Genomic DNA, 16,265 nt, shown 5'->3' with positions numbered 1-16,265 from the left:
ACCTACTACCTAACAAACTAGTGTTATGTTTCAAAAACCGATTCATGATATCACTAAAAGTGTGTCATTAAAAATTAATAATAAAAGAAGCAATTTTCAACATATTTATTTTAAAATTATTTCATTAATGACAATTCAACTAACTTTAATTTTTCGACAGTGTGAAATTTACAACTCTTCTTTTCCTCAATTTCACTGTACATATACAAATAACATACAAAACTTAACAAACCTAATACACAAATAACTAACTATGAATACTAAATAAAATAACTATAACATTACAAAACTGAAACCAACTTGGCAAACAAACAATAATGTCAAATAATCGAAAAAGTAAGGTAATGTCATCGTATTCTTCTTTTTATTTATGAAAAATAGTTCAAACGTATCCGAATTAATACCTAGGAAAGAATTTCCTAGATAAGCAGTTCTTTTAGTTGTGAAACGCTATTGTTCTTAAGTATTGACTTAGGAAGTTCCTATCGATAATAATTATTTAATAAGGCAACTGTTTAAGTATCGTTGGTGAAATCGGGCAATTATGTCACAATCCCTTGTCTAATTTATTCTTCAGATTATTAACTTTCAAAATTGTATTATTTAAAACACATATTGTGATAATGATAATAAACTTGATTTATTTTTAATAAAAAAACATTAAAACACAATGTAGTGGACATAGTGCTGTTTACCTCTTCAAGATCTTTTGGATCATGGTACTAGATGTTTACTAAAAATGCATTATACAATGTTAAACTTTAATTTGTTTCTCCTTCATGACAAACATTACAGGGTAAAGTGTAATACTTTACCCTGCTTGTTTAATACTAGATTTATAAAGCAATGAATCACAGAGGTATAGGGTTTCATGTCCACATGGTGCCCTCTGCCTCTAAACAAAATGTGACATGATACTTTTTATAAAGTGCTTATCTTTGTTATTTTATAAAGTAGGACATAGTGCTCTATACCTCTGTGTGGAGAATTATAAGCTCATTATAACTGCAGTATAATCCCAATATTGACAAAAATGGACATAGTGCCCTTTACCTCCGGGATACAGACTGTATATGTTTTCATTCACATAGGTACTTGTCATTTTTAGGTCGAGGTGAGCATCCCAAGATGGGCAAACTGAAGAGACGACTCAATGCTGAAGATATCATAATTAACTGTAGTAAGGATTCCAATATACCTCAACCTCCTCCTGGACATAAGTGGAAGGAAGTCCGTCATGTAAATACTGTCACATGGTTGGTTTCTTGGACAGAAAATGTACAAAATCAGGTCAAATACATTATGCTGAATCCTAGTTCCAAGTTAAAGGGAGAAAAGGATTGGCAAAAGTATGAGACTGCACGGAGATTGCACAAATCTATAAATAAGATTCGAAATGAGTACCAACAGGTATGCATATACTGTTCTTTTTAAATTCTTTGAGTGCAAAGAACCAACATATATCAGTTGAATAGGTTTTATAAATATGTTAAATTCATTTTTTTTTCTTTAGGATTGGAAATCAAAGGAAATGAAAGTGAGACAGAGAGCTGTGGCTTTGTACTTCATTGATAAGCTAGCTCTCAGAGCTGGTAACGAAAAGGATGAAGATCAAGCTGATACAGTGGGTTGCTGTTCTTTGAGAGTAGAGCATATAGAGCTTCATGAGCAAAAAGATGATAAGGAATTTGTTGTAGTCTTTGATTTTCTTGGTAAAGATTCCATTAGGTAAGCACAATCTTCTGCTAAGTATCTCATTAATAATTAACAGTTATTAAATAAGAGTACATCCTATTATTCTCATTCATTTTTTAGGTATTATAATGAGGTACCAGTAGAAAAACGAGTGTTCAAAAACTTGGGTCGGTTTATGGAAAACAAAAAACCTGGCGATGATCTCTTTGACAGACTTAATACACAAATTATGAACAAACATCTGAATGAACTTATGGAAGGTCTTACTGCTAAGGTAAGTAAAAAATTATTTATGTAATAAATGTCTCTGTTTGGTTCATAGACATCTCGTTTGCAGTAAGACAGAAAATACAATTTATGGTCTTTGATATAAGAAAGACAAGGAAAATCATGGAAGAGAGTGAAAGAGAAAATAACAAAAAAAATAATGACATCCTGAAAATGTCTGAAACTGTATTAAAAGAAATTTCATAATGGGATCACACAAAAAGGATTTGGAAAGGAGAAAGGAAACATGACAGGGGGAGATAAGGCACTTTGGGAAGAAAGTGAAAATAGAAAAGATGATTTTAAGTCTTAATTTTTTTTTGGGAAGTTCACTGCACAGAACAGACAATCAGTGCTATATCATGGCAACAACTTTGGATCTAGTTGATGTGTAGGATATGACATAAGAGATGGGAATATACTGATATATTGAGGGGTTCGAGCGAAAACCCGATAAATACCAAATTTATGAAATCCGGTATTTTTATTTCTTCTGTAGTAAAAACACGTCTCCTACCACTGGTAAATGTTATTATTTGATATTAACATTTTTAAGCACAATAATTAATAAAAACCAAACATGGTAAAAACCGTTAACTCATATTTTAAATAACATCAACCCGATATATAACTTTACTGATAAAAATACTTTGTTGTAAACATATTTATAATATACCGGTAGAACCGGTAGAATCACTTACCTTCTTTTTCCTGTGTAAAGTTACTAATTTTATTAGAAATATTTCTAAGTGAAAACCTGATAATTAATTTTATCGGAGATAGATTAGCGAACATCTGTAAAAACAACAAGCCGTATAGCAGAAGACCCGTTGGAAGGCCGCCGAAAAGGTGGAAAGACAATGTACAGTCAACAACAACTGAAACGGAATAAGAGGCAGACAAACAGGAGTAATCCTAGTCGCGCGAAGAAGAAGAAGAAGAAGAAGGAGATGAAGATTACAAAATTGTTCATTCTGACAAAATATATTCATGTGAAAATCCGATAAAGAATTTTAGACTATGATAGTTTATTAAATTTTAGCACACTTTTTTTCCTGCGAAAACCCAGTACAAGATGGCGTAAATTGACAATTGAATATTACGAAAACAAAAAAAAAACAGTTAGAATGGGGCCCATATTTATAATGAAAAACAAACTCAAAGCTTCCAAGATACCACAGCAAATCAATTGTAGTACATTTAAATTTAAGTGTACTGAAAAGTTGTCTGAAGACTATTGAAACTCTGTAGAAATTACTGGAGTCTAGTAGTAGTAGTCTAGTCTAGCAAACTTTTTATTTTGTACAATACAACTGTCAAACTAATTAGGACTAGACTTGTCCCTAAAACTTCCCAAAGAAAGGAATGAACATTTAGTAAAAAATGTTTCTTTCCACTAGCTTACCATGAATGAATTCCAAAGTTTTTTAATAAACGCTGTGTATATTCTCAGATGATATAATAAATGCTGTAGCTAACAGTGATTCTACTGGATGATTAGGGCTAAAACAAATTTCATCCCAAAAAGCAACCATAGACTTACCAACACCGGGCAATTTACCAAAGTTATATAAAAGAACCTTTCCAATAAGTGAAGCACAGAAAACGGATTTGATAAAGATGTGCCAAGAAAATATTTTACAGAAGAGGGGCATGCTTGAATAACAAATTTAAAAACCGGTAATCATATCATAGATCGAATTCCAGACGTAATGATGTGGAAGAATCGGAAGAAGACATATTTTACCTTTTAATTTTCTAAAAAGAATGCAGATTAATTTATTTTTGTTGGAGTAATATACAATTAACTTTTATTGTATAATTAAAAAAATTCAAAATAAAAACCAATAAAGTCAAATGTTATACTCATTCAACGAGGTCAAACCCGATAAATATCACATTTTATTTTTTTTTGTAAATACGTTTTTATAAATTAAACTTAAAATAAATTATTCTAACTAAATATTAAATTCTCTACCATTTGGCTAGAACAAATGCTTGATAAAACTTCCTATGACGATTTTAAATCTTCTTCACCTAAAATCTTTAATGGCGATTATCTCTAAACATTGGTTTTGTTAGTTATCGGGTTTTCGCTCGAACCCCTCGATATACTGATAGCGAGTGATAAAGATTTACTAAATACAATCTTCCGGGGAAGGCCAGATGGCAGGTCAGTTGGTCGCCCAAGAAAAAATGAGGAATGATGCAGTAAGAAGTGATCTACATAAAATGGAGGTGCAACAATGGGACATTATTGCGCCAGAGTGGGGAAAATGGTAACTGTGGCCAAAGAGTTGTAGAGCGAAACAAGAAGTAGGACATCATATTCGTTACTGTTGATAGAGAGTTTCAACTCTCTGAATACATTAAAAACAATAACATTTGGCAGTAATTTGTTACTAAGGCATTCGAAACAAATGGAAACAAAGAGATGCTAGGTGAAAATTCCATGAATTTTATTCTGCATATAAAGCATCTATTAGGGTACTATTTGTTTCATTTTCTTGAAGACATTTTTTAAAAAATATTCCATTTATGAATTTGTGAACTATTTACCATTTATGAAATCCACATTATTAGGGATCATGTAAAATCTGAATAACTAAACAATTTTGCTTTTAGGTATTCCGTACATACAATGCTTCGTTTACACTACAGCAACAATTAGATCTATTAACAAACGAAGATGATACGGAAGCTGAAAAAATTTTGGCCTACAATCGAGCCAATAGGGCAGTTGCCATTTTGTGTAACCATCAGCGGTCCGTGCCGAAAGGCCACGAAAAATCTATGGAAAAACTAAAAGAGAAGATGGATCAAAAACGGGAGGCCATACAAGATGCAGAGAGACAGGTTAATTTTTTTTGTTATTCATTGTGGAAACTGGATAAAAGGGTTTTAGTGCATTTTTCTAAAAATATGTTCGAAGTTAGTACAGATTCCATACTTAAATGGTGGTGGTAAAAAGATTCATGCATATTTCGCCCTACAGTCGCCACCTATCACCATTTTACACTTAATTTTATGAATACAATTGCAGATTGCATTAGTAGTAAACGGGTTTAAGTGCGCTTGAATCCTTTTACCACAAAACTATGTTTAGTATTCTGTAAAAACACATGTTAATACAGGATTCATTTCAAGTAAATAAATATTAGATTTTTGCCGAATCTAAGGACTAATTAAGTGTTATGCAACGTGTCATTTGTAGTTACACTGTGCATAACAGATAAGATCAAGACCATGTACCGATTCAAGTACATTTTTTTAATAATTGAAAAAAAGGAAGGATATAGTAAGAGTAAAATTTCAACAACAATAACAATTTCGATTCAAGTACATTTTTTTAATAATTGAAAAAAAGGAATGATATAGTAAGAGTAATAATATACCCTTATATTTTTATCATTTTATAGAACATTGTACACTATATAGACATATTTTAGTTTAATGACTCCTAGAATTTATAAAACTCAAACAACTTTGAAGTTGAGTATCTCAGAGTTATCAAAACTGCACTTAACCTTCCGATGACCAACCTTTTTTTGTTACACGGATGACCAAGGGGGGAAAATGACCCCAGGTCAAAAATGACAACAAAAAAATAAAGTTTTTTTTTTGTTTTTAATTTTTTTTTGGCATGGACTTTATGTCATTCAGCCAGTAACAACATGAGTATTAGTGTCATGTGTAGTGTGTATGTTGAGTGTCTTGTTACTTTGCAAAGTCGACGTCATTAGCGTAAAACTACTTGTAATTACACATATTAGACGCTATTTTACTAAACATCAACTTCAGAATATATTTTTTATTCGTAAAATATCGGGAATTTTTTTTATTTCAAAATATGAGGATATCTATAATGATATTAAAGTCAAATAAAAAAATGATGAGTTAAAAATTAAAAATACTTTTGAATTTATTAAAGAAAAACATACGCTGGGGTCACAATTTCCCCCACTTGGTCATCCGAAGGTTAAACCCTTTTACGTCTGACCCCCTAAATTATCAAAGATCCTTTCAATCAGTTTTTGTTTTATTTTTTATCATTTTTTATGTTTTATGTTATTTGGCTTAATCTATTCTTATTTGTTTTTTCCCTTTCAATGTATTATAATGTTCTTTAATTATTCTTCATTCTTTATTTCTATGTCCTTTCTTCTTTCGTATATTTCTTAATTTTCTCTTGTAGGTTTTTTAAAATTCTTTTTTTTGTTTCCGCTATTTTTTCCTCAGTGCTTCTTTAATTGAATCGCTTATTGTATAAAGGGAATAAGTCCACTTACGTACGAAATTAAAGTGAGATATACATTTTGTTAAACCAACGTCGACGGATCGATGAGTCTATAAAGGAAATTTGTATCTCTCAACGTACGCGAAATATCGCATGATAAAATTTTTGTTGAGCGTATAACTTTTTGTTGAGCGTCCGGAACTGATTACCTTTATACAATAATTCTTGTGGCGTCACCATCGTTTGTGGCACTTTGTCGTTTATTTTATTACTTTGGTTAGCTTACGTTAGTTAGTTTTACGATGTATTTTAGGTCTTGTTTGTAAGAAGCAGCACTTTTTCGTCTTTTATTCATTGACTGTATAAAGGAATCAAGTCCCAGCCTTTAAAAACGACTTTTTGACCTTAATCGTTTTCAAAGCCAAGTTTACTGTATCACATGTCACTACTAGTCTCCTACATTTCATCTGTAGAACAAAATTTGATAGATCATCAAGTTTCTAAACTAAATAGTTTTTTTCGTTTTTGTCAAAACTAAGTATTGTGGACTTATACCCTTTATACAATAAGCGCTTCAATTGTTATTAAGGGCTTAGACCTAGAGGATTTTGATTTTGTGTGATACTGATTATGTAAAATTTTCCCATTTTAGGTAAAAGACGCCGTCAGAGAAGCGAAGCACGGCAGCGTCAAAGAGAAAGTAGTCGCCGACAAAAAGAAGAAGCTCCTTCAACGTCTTAAGGACCAGCTCGCGAAACTCGAGATCCAAGAAACTGACAGAGACGAAAACAAAACCATTGCGTTGGGTACTTCTAAGCTGAACTATCTCGATCCTAGAATTAGTGTTGCGTGGTGCAAAAAGTACGACGTTCCTATCGAAAAGATTTACAATAAAACCCAAAGGGATAAGTTTAGATGGGCCATCGATATGGCAGGACCGGATTACCGGTTTTAAGTTAGGATTTTCTTTTTTTTTCAAAAGAGTGTATGGTAGAATTTAAAACTGGAAGGATCAGAAAAATGTATAAAGATTTATTATGGCGTATTTGCTTTAATATATACAAGGTGGTATATAGGACACGTTTTCATCACACAATCTTCAACCGGAATATTTTGTAATTATAACTCAATTTGTACAAAATAATGTTTCATACTATAATTTTGTTAAACTCCCATCTATTGTTAAACATAGAACTTAAAATAACTTTCTGATTATTGAACTAAGCCACCTTGGTCACTGGACCACCTTAATGTCACATGTTTAATGACATTCTTCTTGCAGTGCCTATCTGTTCCGGATGTTGGCGATTAACTTGGCTGTCCTTATTTTGTTGGCAGCTATTCAGAATAATCGAAGTCTACACCTATTGAACCATTTTCTCAGGTGCTGGAGCCAAGAAATGCTTCTCTCAGGTTCTCTTTTTCTACACTTTGCCCTGAAGAACGAGTTAAAACAAGCCCATTTCTCTTAATGCGGTCCAGATATTCTAATTTGTGTTCTTTTATTGTACTATAACGCATGTTGTTCTATGATACTATAACTTTTGTGAAATCCCATTTGTGCAACAGGTTGGTAATTATCGAACTTATTTGATAGTCTGTTGGTAATTATTTTGGTAAGCAGTTTGTACGGATGTGGTAACAGGCTTTAATTTTCGAGTCTGTAATTTTCGAATTTGTCTTGTTTCCTTTCTTGTGTAGTAAAAGTAGCTGCGCCTTTTGCCAAGAGGTTGGAATAGCACCCCCAAAGGGGCACTTGTTCATTTAAATTTTAACTGCCTTCACAACAGTTTTACCTCCAGCTATAATCATGTTTTTTATCATTCTGTCGTCTCCAGATCTGTTCCGAAAAGTGTCTGATCCCAAAATGTCGATTTGGTTCTAAAAAGTGACAGGCTCAATAGGGCGAAGCCTACGCAGAAACAGGTAATAATAATCGACACTTCTGTATGAAAACCACAAATTAAAAATGGTTACATTTTTACAGATTGTACCAAATTGGAGTAACAATATAAATTATTTATAATTTTAACTATTTATAATGGGAAATAAGCCACAATATTATTAAAAAATGATTTTTATTAACGTTTCGACGCCCAAATCGGGTGCCGTTGTCAAAATACAAAATACTACTAACAGAAACAAAAATGTTGTTGCTTAGTGAAAAAATTCTTCTAATAATTTATTTAATTTGACTCATTTATATCGGCAATATTTCAGCTATTTTAAAGTAGAAGACTTTAAAATGATATTGCCAATATTTATAAAAATGCCACAAGAAAATAGCTTCAGAACAACATAAATTATTTATTTTAAAAAGTATGACCACTATTAATTTTTTTGTATCATGATTTTTAATATTTTAAATTTATTATTTATTTTTATTTATGTGAACTATGCCATACAAAACTTGAAAAAAAATGTCAGGTATTTTATTATCATGAAATATGTCCACTCATATTTTATTAGATAACAATAAATTATGGAATTCAATAGCAAATAAAAGCACTGACAGTTGATGAACTAAAATTAAATGTCCCCTAAAAATTATGAAATTACATCTAAATTCTCTCAAAAGGAGTCTCATCCAGAATATTTGGAATCTTTCATTTTATCAATAATGATTTTATATTGTTTCTCCAGTCTGGGACGTTTTGTACCACTTAACCATTTGCTCAGCCTGATGCACCGTATATATGTACAGATGATCAAGAAAACTTCCACTCGTGCAATTATTTATTGGAGGTAATATATTTTATATAATTGGTTTATGCATGTAACTTTAAAATGTAGATATTTTTATTTCCTTTCTTTGTGCCTACCAGTTTCTTGATCATCTGTACACGTACCACCATGAGAGCATTATTTTTCAAATCTTTTCTATACTTCAGCGATGAAAATATATTTTTTCTGATTCTCCCTGTATAATTATTTTTTCACCCACCAGGTATCAGTATCACGGACTTTATTACTAAATTCGAATTGTCATTCGCTTGTCGAAGTGGGACAATCGGTACACCAATTATTTTTAAGATTAAATTATTACATTAGTGACTTTTAAATTTTTACTTAGTGAATTTCTTTTATTTTTGTGAATGTACGTCATTTGAGGTATTAAATATCTATGTACAGATAATGTAGAATTATTTTACGTTGGGATTGTCAGGTAGTCGTAAATAAATAACAAAAATAATAACATTTTTAAGTAAACATTCGAAATTATATTTTTATTCTGTAGTGGTGCCATATTTTGGTAAGTATTCTTTTTCTTGTAGTGCCTGTCCATTTCGGATGGCGGCGACCATCATGGCAATCTCTACTTTGCACATTGCTGCTCTGAAAAGATTTGTGGTTGTCGTGTTAAACCATGTATGTAGATTTCTCAGCCAGGCAATCCTTCGCCTTCCTGGTACACGCTTTCCTTCTACTTTTCCCTGTAAGATTAGTTGCAGTAGTCCATATCTCTCGCTGTTTTTCATGCTGTGACAGGTATTCATTTTGGCTGTTTTTATTGTGGTTTAGGCCCGGCGCAAATTGATCCTAAGCGAGCCACAACCTGCGCCGGCGGGACGGGTGACCCGTGCAGTTATTTTTCTAGCGCACCGCATATTGAACACAACCCAACCCGACCGTTGGCTATCGACCTGGCGAATAGAGACGGGTACAATCAGTGCGGACATGTAACGGTTACTTTTGATACCGGTTCTCAGTGGTACTGAGTACAAATACTGATTACAAAATACTGATGTATCTGATCTTAGTACTGAATTGAGTAGGCAACTTAAAATCGGTATTCCCGTACTTGTAACTAGTAACGTTTTAAAAATGTCATACGTTCCTAGTAGTTGTAGAGGTATGACTTTCGAAAACATCGAATTTGATCATAAGCGGGTGCATAAAAAGATATCGTACTCTGAGTATTTTATTTCTGCATATAATACCTACATATTTAAAATAATCTCTTCCCTTCTGCTCTGTCATAACTCAAATTCCTCAATTTACTGCTCGGATCACAATACTCGGATCTCCGCTACTGATCGGTCATAAAAAATAATACTATCTGCATATTTCGTTTTTAATTTTTAAGCACAAAAATAATATGTAATAAACAAAAATGTAATATGCCGACAAGTTGAATTTGAGGGTAATGCTATATTTTTATCGATCACGGTTATAAGTAACATGAACCATTTTTCACCTTATTTTTCTAATAATGTGTTTTTGTAAAGGCATAACTTTGATTATTAATTTCGTATCGCCGCTTATTTAGTCTACTAAAAGTTATCAGAATTTAATGACAAAGACAACGCAGTTTTCACTCGGGGTGTTGACTATGCTAATATTACATCTCGCAAACAAAAACACGTAAAAATAAACATCTGGCGGTGAGTCACGCGTCCCAGACCCAAGAAAACTGTACGCCGATGACAAACGTTCGACAAACTGTCTACACGCAGTTCCCCGGTGCAGGTTGTGTCTCGCTTAGGATCAATCTGCGACGGGCCTAACAGCTCTTTTTCTTTTTGTATTCGTAATAAAACACCCTAATTAGTAACGTGTATAAGATATCTTCAGGATTCAATGATTATGTCACATTTCGAAAGCCTCAATTTTCTTGCAGGTGGCGTCTGTGATAGTCTAGGACTCAACTCCGTACAACAGTGTAGGAAAGATAATATAACATCGTATTAACCTCATTTTTAAGGGTATTGATAAATCATGACATTTGAATAGCTTATCAAAGGAGTCAGTGCAAAAAGTGGTTAAGTAAAATTTTTATGTTTTCGGGTTATAGGTGTTTTAATGATTTAAACCAATATATGTAATTTTTTTTAAAGAAAGTACTTTTATTTATTTATGAAAAAGAAATGTTTATAAATATAGATTTGACTACTTTTTGTGAAAAAGAAAAAAAAACACAAACACAATGTATTTTCCCCTCTCAAGAATCCCATGAGACTTTATTATTAGAATGTGTGTTGAAATTTTCATATAGTTTTGTGATTGATAGATTACGGTTCAAATATTTTCTAGTGCGACTATCAAATCTTGTATAGTGCGATTATTGAGCTATATATGAGCTATTGCCAATAGCAACAAGTTGTCAAGTCCATGGACTTGAACGCATTTTGACATTTAGCGGCTTCTTGCAGTGATATGATGATTGATTCAAATTTCAACATATCGCCGGTCCGGAATAAGAATGACGTAACTGCTAACAACCAAATTTCTCAGGAGAGTAAAAAACGATTTTTAAATATTTAAAATGGGGATTAAACGAGGAGTAATCATCCAGGAATATCGGTATGGTGCTTATTATTATAATGATGGCTTTTAGTTTCATCCCTATTGGTTCAAATTTCATTATATTAATTTAATCCCCCCATTTTCAACCCTATCTACAGTTGCGTCATTCTTCATCTTAAAATTTTTCTGTACAAAAAACGATTTTTAAATATTTAGTATGCCGTTTATTCTTACAGCGATGGCTTTTATTTTCATCCCCATTGGTCCGAATTTCATTATCTTAATTTAATTCCCCCATTTTCAACGCTATTTACAGTTGCGTCATTATTAATCTGAAACAAGGTCTAAAATGGCGCGTATTTCAATAACGACGCAATTACCCTGTAGTGACTCAGCGCATAGTTACAGTTCTGTCGCTTTTGTATCATCTGTACACAGTATTTTAGGTTAATTATGCAATAAACGGGAATTGACAAAATTTGAAGTTACGTCATTCTTGTTCCGTACCGGGGATATGGAATTTTACCCAGTAGAACACTTTTGAATACAAATCTGAATTTACCAACACCTTATATAGTACACATGACTTTATACAGTGCGTCCATAAAGTAACGCATAAATTCGTTATTTCGTAAACCGGCGACTTTAGGAAAAATCCCAAAACAGGTCGATTTTTATTTTTAAATTACGATTTTTTGGCATATATATCATACTAGTGACTTCATCCATCTGGGCGTGATGACGTAATCGATGATTTTTTTAAAAGAGAATAGGGGTCATGAGATAGCTCATTTGAAAGGGTATTCAATTCTCTCTTCACTAATATAAACATTAACATATTTATTTATACAAGGTGTTCAAAAAAACATTTTTTTAATTAAAATAATTTAGACAGAAAGAAGAATGTATGTAATTTATTTAATTCAAAATGCGTTTTACTGTTGTCAGAAAACAGGAAAAAAATGTTTATTTGACAAATAAACATTGATTTTCGTTTAAACGAAATGTTCAAACTGCCAAGAGACAGGGTGACAGCTTTAACATTTAATTTAAGCGAAAAACAATATTTATTTGTCAAATAAAATTTTTTTCCTGTTTTCTGACAACAGTAAAACGTATTTTGAATTAAATAAATTACATACATTCTTCTTTTTGTCTCAATTATTTTAATTAAAAAAATGTTTTTTTGAACACTCTGTATAAATAAATATGTTAATGTTTATATAAGTGAATAGAGAATTAAATACCCTTTCACATGACCCCTATTCTCATTTAAAAAAATCATCGATTACGTCATCATGCCCAGATGGATGACGTCACTAGTATGATATATATATGCCAAAAAATCGTAATTTAAAAATCGACCTGTTTTGGGATTTTTCATTAGTATCGCCGGTTTCCGAAATAATGAATTTATGCGTTACTTTATGGACGCACTGTATACACTGCGGTGCAAAAAAATCGATCCACTAAAAATTTGGTCATTTTTGATGTTTTGAATTTCCTAAACCTGTTGTCCGATTTAAGTGATTTTTTACCACGTTATAGCTTTATCCATTGACAATATCGATGTAATAATATTGTTGCTAGACAGTTAAACTGTCATTGTATACCGGGTGTACGAATCAAACTGTGTTTTTTTCTCAAAGTTCGCATCACCCTGTGGACTATTTTAGCATTTATAAAATACTGAAATTAAAACCCAACTATAGCCTCAGGTTTTCTTAACATTTTGTATTTCGATTCATTCGCTTATGTTGAATAATAAAAAGGTTGGTACTTTAACAACTAGTCATGTTCGTCATCAGTACATGGTGTTTCTAAATAAGTGCGACAAATTTTAAGGGGTAATTTTACATGAGAAAATAATGACAATTTGTTTTATAATCATATGTCCGCAAACGCTTCGTTTCCGAGACACGGGATGTTCAATTTCTTTTTTACAAACTGACGATTTATTTATTGCTTTAAAACCAGTTGAGATATGGAGATCAAATTCGGTGGGTTTTAAAACGTAGTTATTGCACATTTTTTGACATACAATTAAGAATTTTATATTCATCATTGGCGTGCGTACGGGTAATATTATCGGTCATAATACCCGTTTGCGCGCCACTGGTGAATATTAAATTCTTAATTGTATGTCAAAAAATGTGCAATAACTACGTCTTAAAACTTAAAACCCACCAAATTTGATTTGCACATCTCAACTGGTTTTAAAGCAATAAGTAAATCATCAGTTTGTAAAAAAAATTGAACATCCCGTATCTCGGAAACGAAGCGTTTGCGGACATATGATTATCAGTAGTAATAACCCAAGGACATTGATAATTGTTCGAAAAATTTTTATAACAGATTTCGAAAGCTTGTTGCTTGGAAACAGCTCTGTTGCCTGTAAGCAACAAGCTTGAGAAAGTTGTTAAAAAATTTTTGAGCATTTATCAATGTTCGAGGGTTATTCGGATAGAAAATTTTTTGCTGGTTATGAAAAAAAAAATACAGAGCAGAAACAATTTATTTAAATGTGCAATTAACAAAGGAACAATTAGAAAAATTTAATGAAGATCCAGACATGTTAGTTTCTATAACTGATGAAGATGTATTTCCACTACGCATGCTGTTAATAATTTTATTATGATGTTCTTCGTCAATGTTCAAGTACGGTTTTATTGAGTTGGGATTGTTATGCCCATCAGTATTACAACCAAATCGTGACATTTTGAAATATTGAATATTTGAAATGTCAAAATCGAAATGAAACGAAATGTAGGTATCCATAGCTACATGATTGAGTGAAAACAGCCCATGGGATCTGTTTTCAGTATAATGTTGGTTGTTTTAAATCAGATGACCACAAATTAATTGATTTCATTGGATTTCTAATTGAGCAAAAAATTTTCAAGCAAATTGTCATTATTTTTTCATGTACAATACCCCCTTAAAGTTTTGTGCAAATATTTTAGAAACATGTACTGATGACGAACATGGCCAGTTGTTAAAGTACCTAACTTTTTTATTATCCAACATAAGCGAATGAATCGAAAGACAAAATGTTGAGAAAACCTGAGGCTATAGTTGGGTTTTAATTTCAGTATTTTATAAATGCCAGAATAGTCCACAGGGTGATGCGAACTTTGAGAAAAAAACACAGTTTGATTCGTACACCCGGTATACAATGATAGTTTGACTGTCTAGCAACAATATTATTACAGAGATATTGTCAATGAATAAGGCTATAACGTGGTAGAAAATCACTTAAATCGGACAACAGGTTTAGGAAATTCGAAACATCAAAACTGACCAAATTTTTAGTAGATCGATTTTTTTGCACCGCAGTGTAGATGTCGCCAATTAACTTGATTATAGAAAAATATGGACTTAGCTACTTTTTGCACTGAGCCCTTAATTATCTCTCTTTCTCAGATCTCTCTTTCAAATAGTAGTACCTGCATCTAAAGTTAATACTTTTGAAGTTTAATACTGTGGTTTATAATTGGTCTTTTTGCTCAGAAACGAAGGTGTCTATGATAAAATATGATTTTACAAACTATTCACGTTTTTTTACTCGTGTCATTTTCATCTTTGCATTGTTATTATGAAGATAAATTATTTACGGATTTTTTTTTGCTTTTCTCAAGATTACTAAACAGAAAAATGTTATTTATGAACGACTACCTGCTTGTACCTGGACGTTGTTTTACTTTATTGTGCTTATTGGCGATATCGGACAAGAATTTGTGATAGATTTTATTTTTGTGGTGGTAAATTTACCAGAAAATTCCAGGGTAGTTGCAACACAACCTTCCTATCCCGTTTACAGACTTCCAAAATATATAAAAGTTTCTTTTCTGATATCGCGTTTATTAGATGAATGAATATTGAAAATTATAATTCTTGATTAATTTTCTTTGTCATCTGTGTGCAGGAGACAAGTTGTAGCAATTCGGTCTGTATATTACAGATTATATTAATAAAAGACATATAGATATGTGTTGTGTTTGGATAGTGTGACGAAGAAAAAGTCTTTTGGAAAATGGAAGCTTCCAATACGAAAAACCAGCATAACCCATTTTGAAAAATCGGGAATAGTAAAAGCGTTCGGTAAGTATTTACAAGTATAGAGCTGGCCGTGAGGTATAATATTTTAACCCATATTGAACGGGTATATATAATCCGGTTCTCTTCTACCGTGAGAAATTGAACGGGTAATAATGCAAAAAAATCAAAAACGTGTTTTTGGTCATAAATTAGTGTAATTAAAAAATTTTGACATTTGTTTTATTCTTTTTAATAGAACACGACTGATACTTTATGCACCACTAATATCAGTCAATTTTTTTTTATTAATTTTATGAAGGCTTAAGTGGGTTATTTTTGATTCACTACTATTTCTACTTTGACATAAACATTATGGAAGACAAATTGAAAACAGTATTTCAATATTTAATATTGTTGATTTTTCTACTGGTGCAAAAATGCACCGCTGATAAAATACATAACTTTAAATAACTACAGTTTCCAGCGATAAACTACCCCAGATAATTGAAATACCATTGAAAGATAATATTTCAATCAACCGTAATAGTTATCGCTTACCCTGGCCTAGCTCAGATTCCCAAGGTGTGTGTTCGTCTTGTCCTAATCAAAAATATGAACGATGAAGATCTGGATTGGAAGCAAACAAAACAATATTTTAACTAAATATGTTTATTGTTCAATAAAGATACAATTAAAATATGACTTATTAAATGCAAAAACATAGGTATACAGAGTGGGCCAAAGAAAAGAGTTCACCTCGATATTTGGCAGTATTTATTAG

The 16,265-nt window shown here is 31.9% G+C and overlaps 1 protein-coding gene across 2 annotated transcripts in view; it reads left to right on the top strand.

The window, feature by feature from the left end:
- LOC126880430 (DNA topoisomerase 1) overlaps positions 1–15,434 on the top strand; it is a 58,546-nt gene extending 43,112 nt beyond the window's left edge. For both annotated transcript variants that reach the window (XM_050644283.1, XM_050644292.1), the window contains 5 exons: positions 1,109–1,410; positions 1,514–1,728; positions 1,816–1,969; positions 4,588–4,818; positions 6,852–15,434. In XM_050644283.1, the coding sequence (XP_050500240.1) occupies positions 1,109–1,410; positions 1,514–1,728; positions 1,816–1,969; positions 4,588–4,818; positions 6,852–7,154 (1,205 nt within the window). In that variant the 3' untranslated portion in view covers positions 7,155–15,434. The remainder of the gene's footprint in view (positions 1–1,108; positions 1,411–1,513; positions 1,729–1,815; positions 1,970–4,587; positions 4,819–6,851) is intronic.
- Positions 15,435–16,265: the final 831 nt, after the last annotated feature.

This window comes from Diabrotica virgifera, chromosome 1 (assembly GCF_917563875.1).
Source record: "Diabrotica virgifera virgifera chromosome 1, PGI_DIABVI_V3a".
NCBI classification, from domain to species: Eukaryota; Metazoa; Arthropoda; class Insecta; order Coleoptera; family Chrysomelidae; genus Diabrotica; species Diabrotica virgifera.
This window is presented reverse-complemented; position numbering and strand designations above follow the sequence as displayed.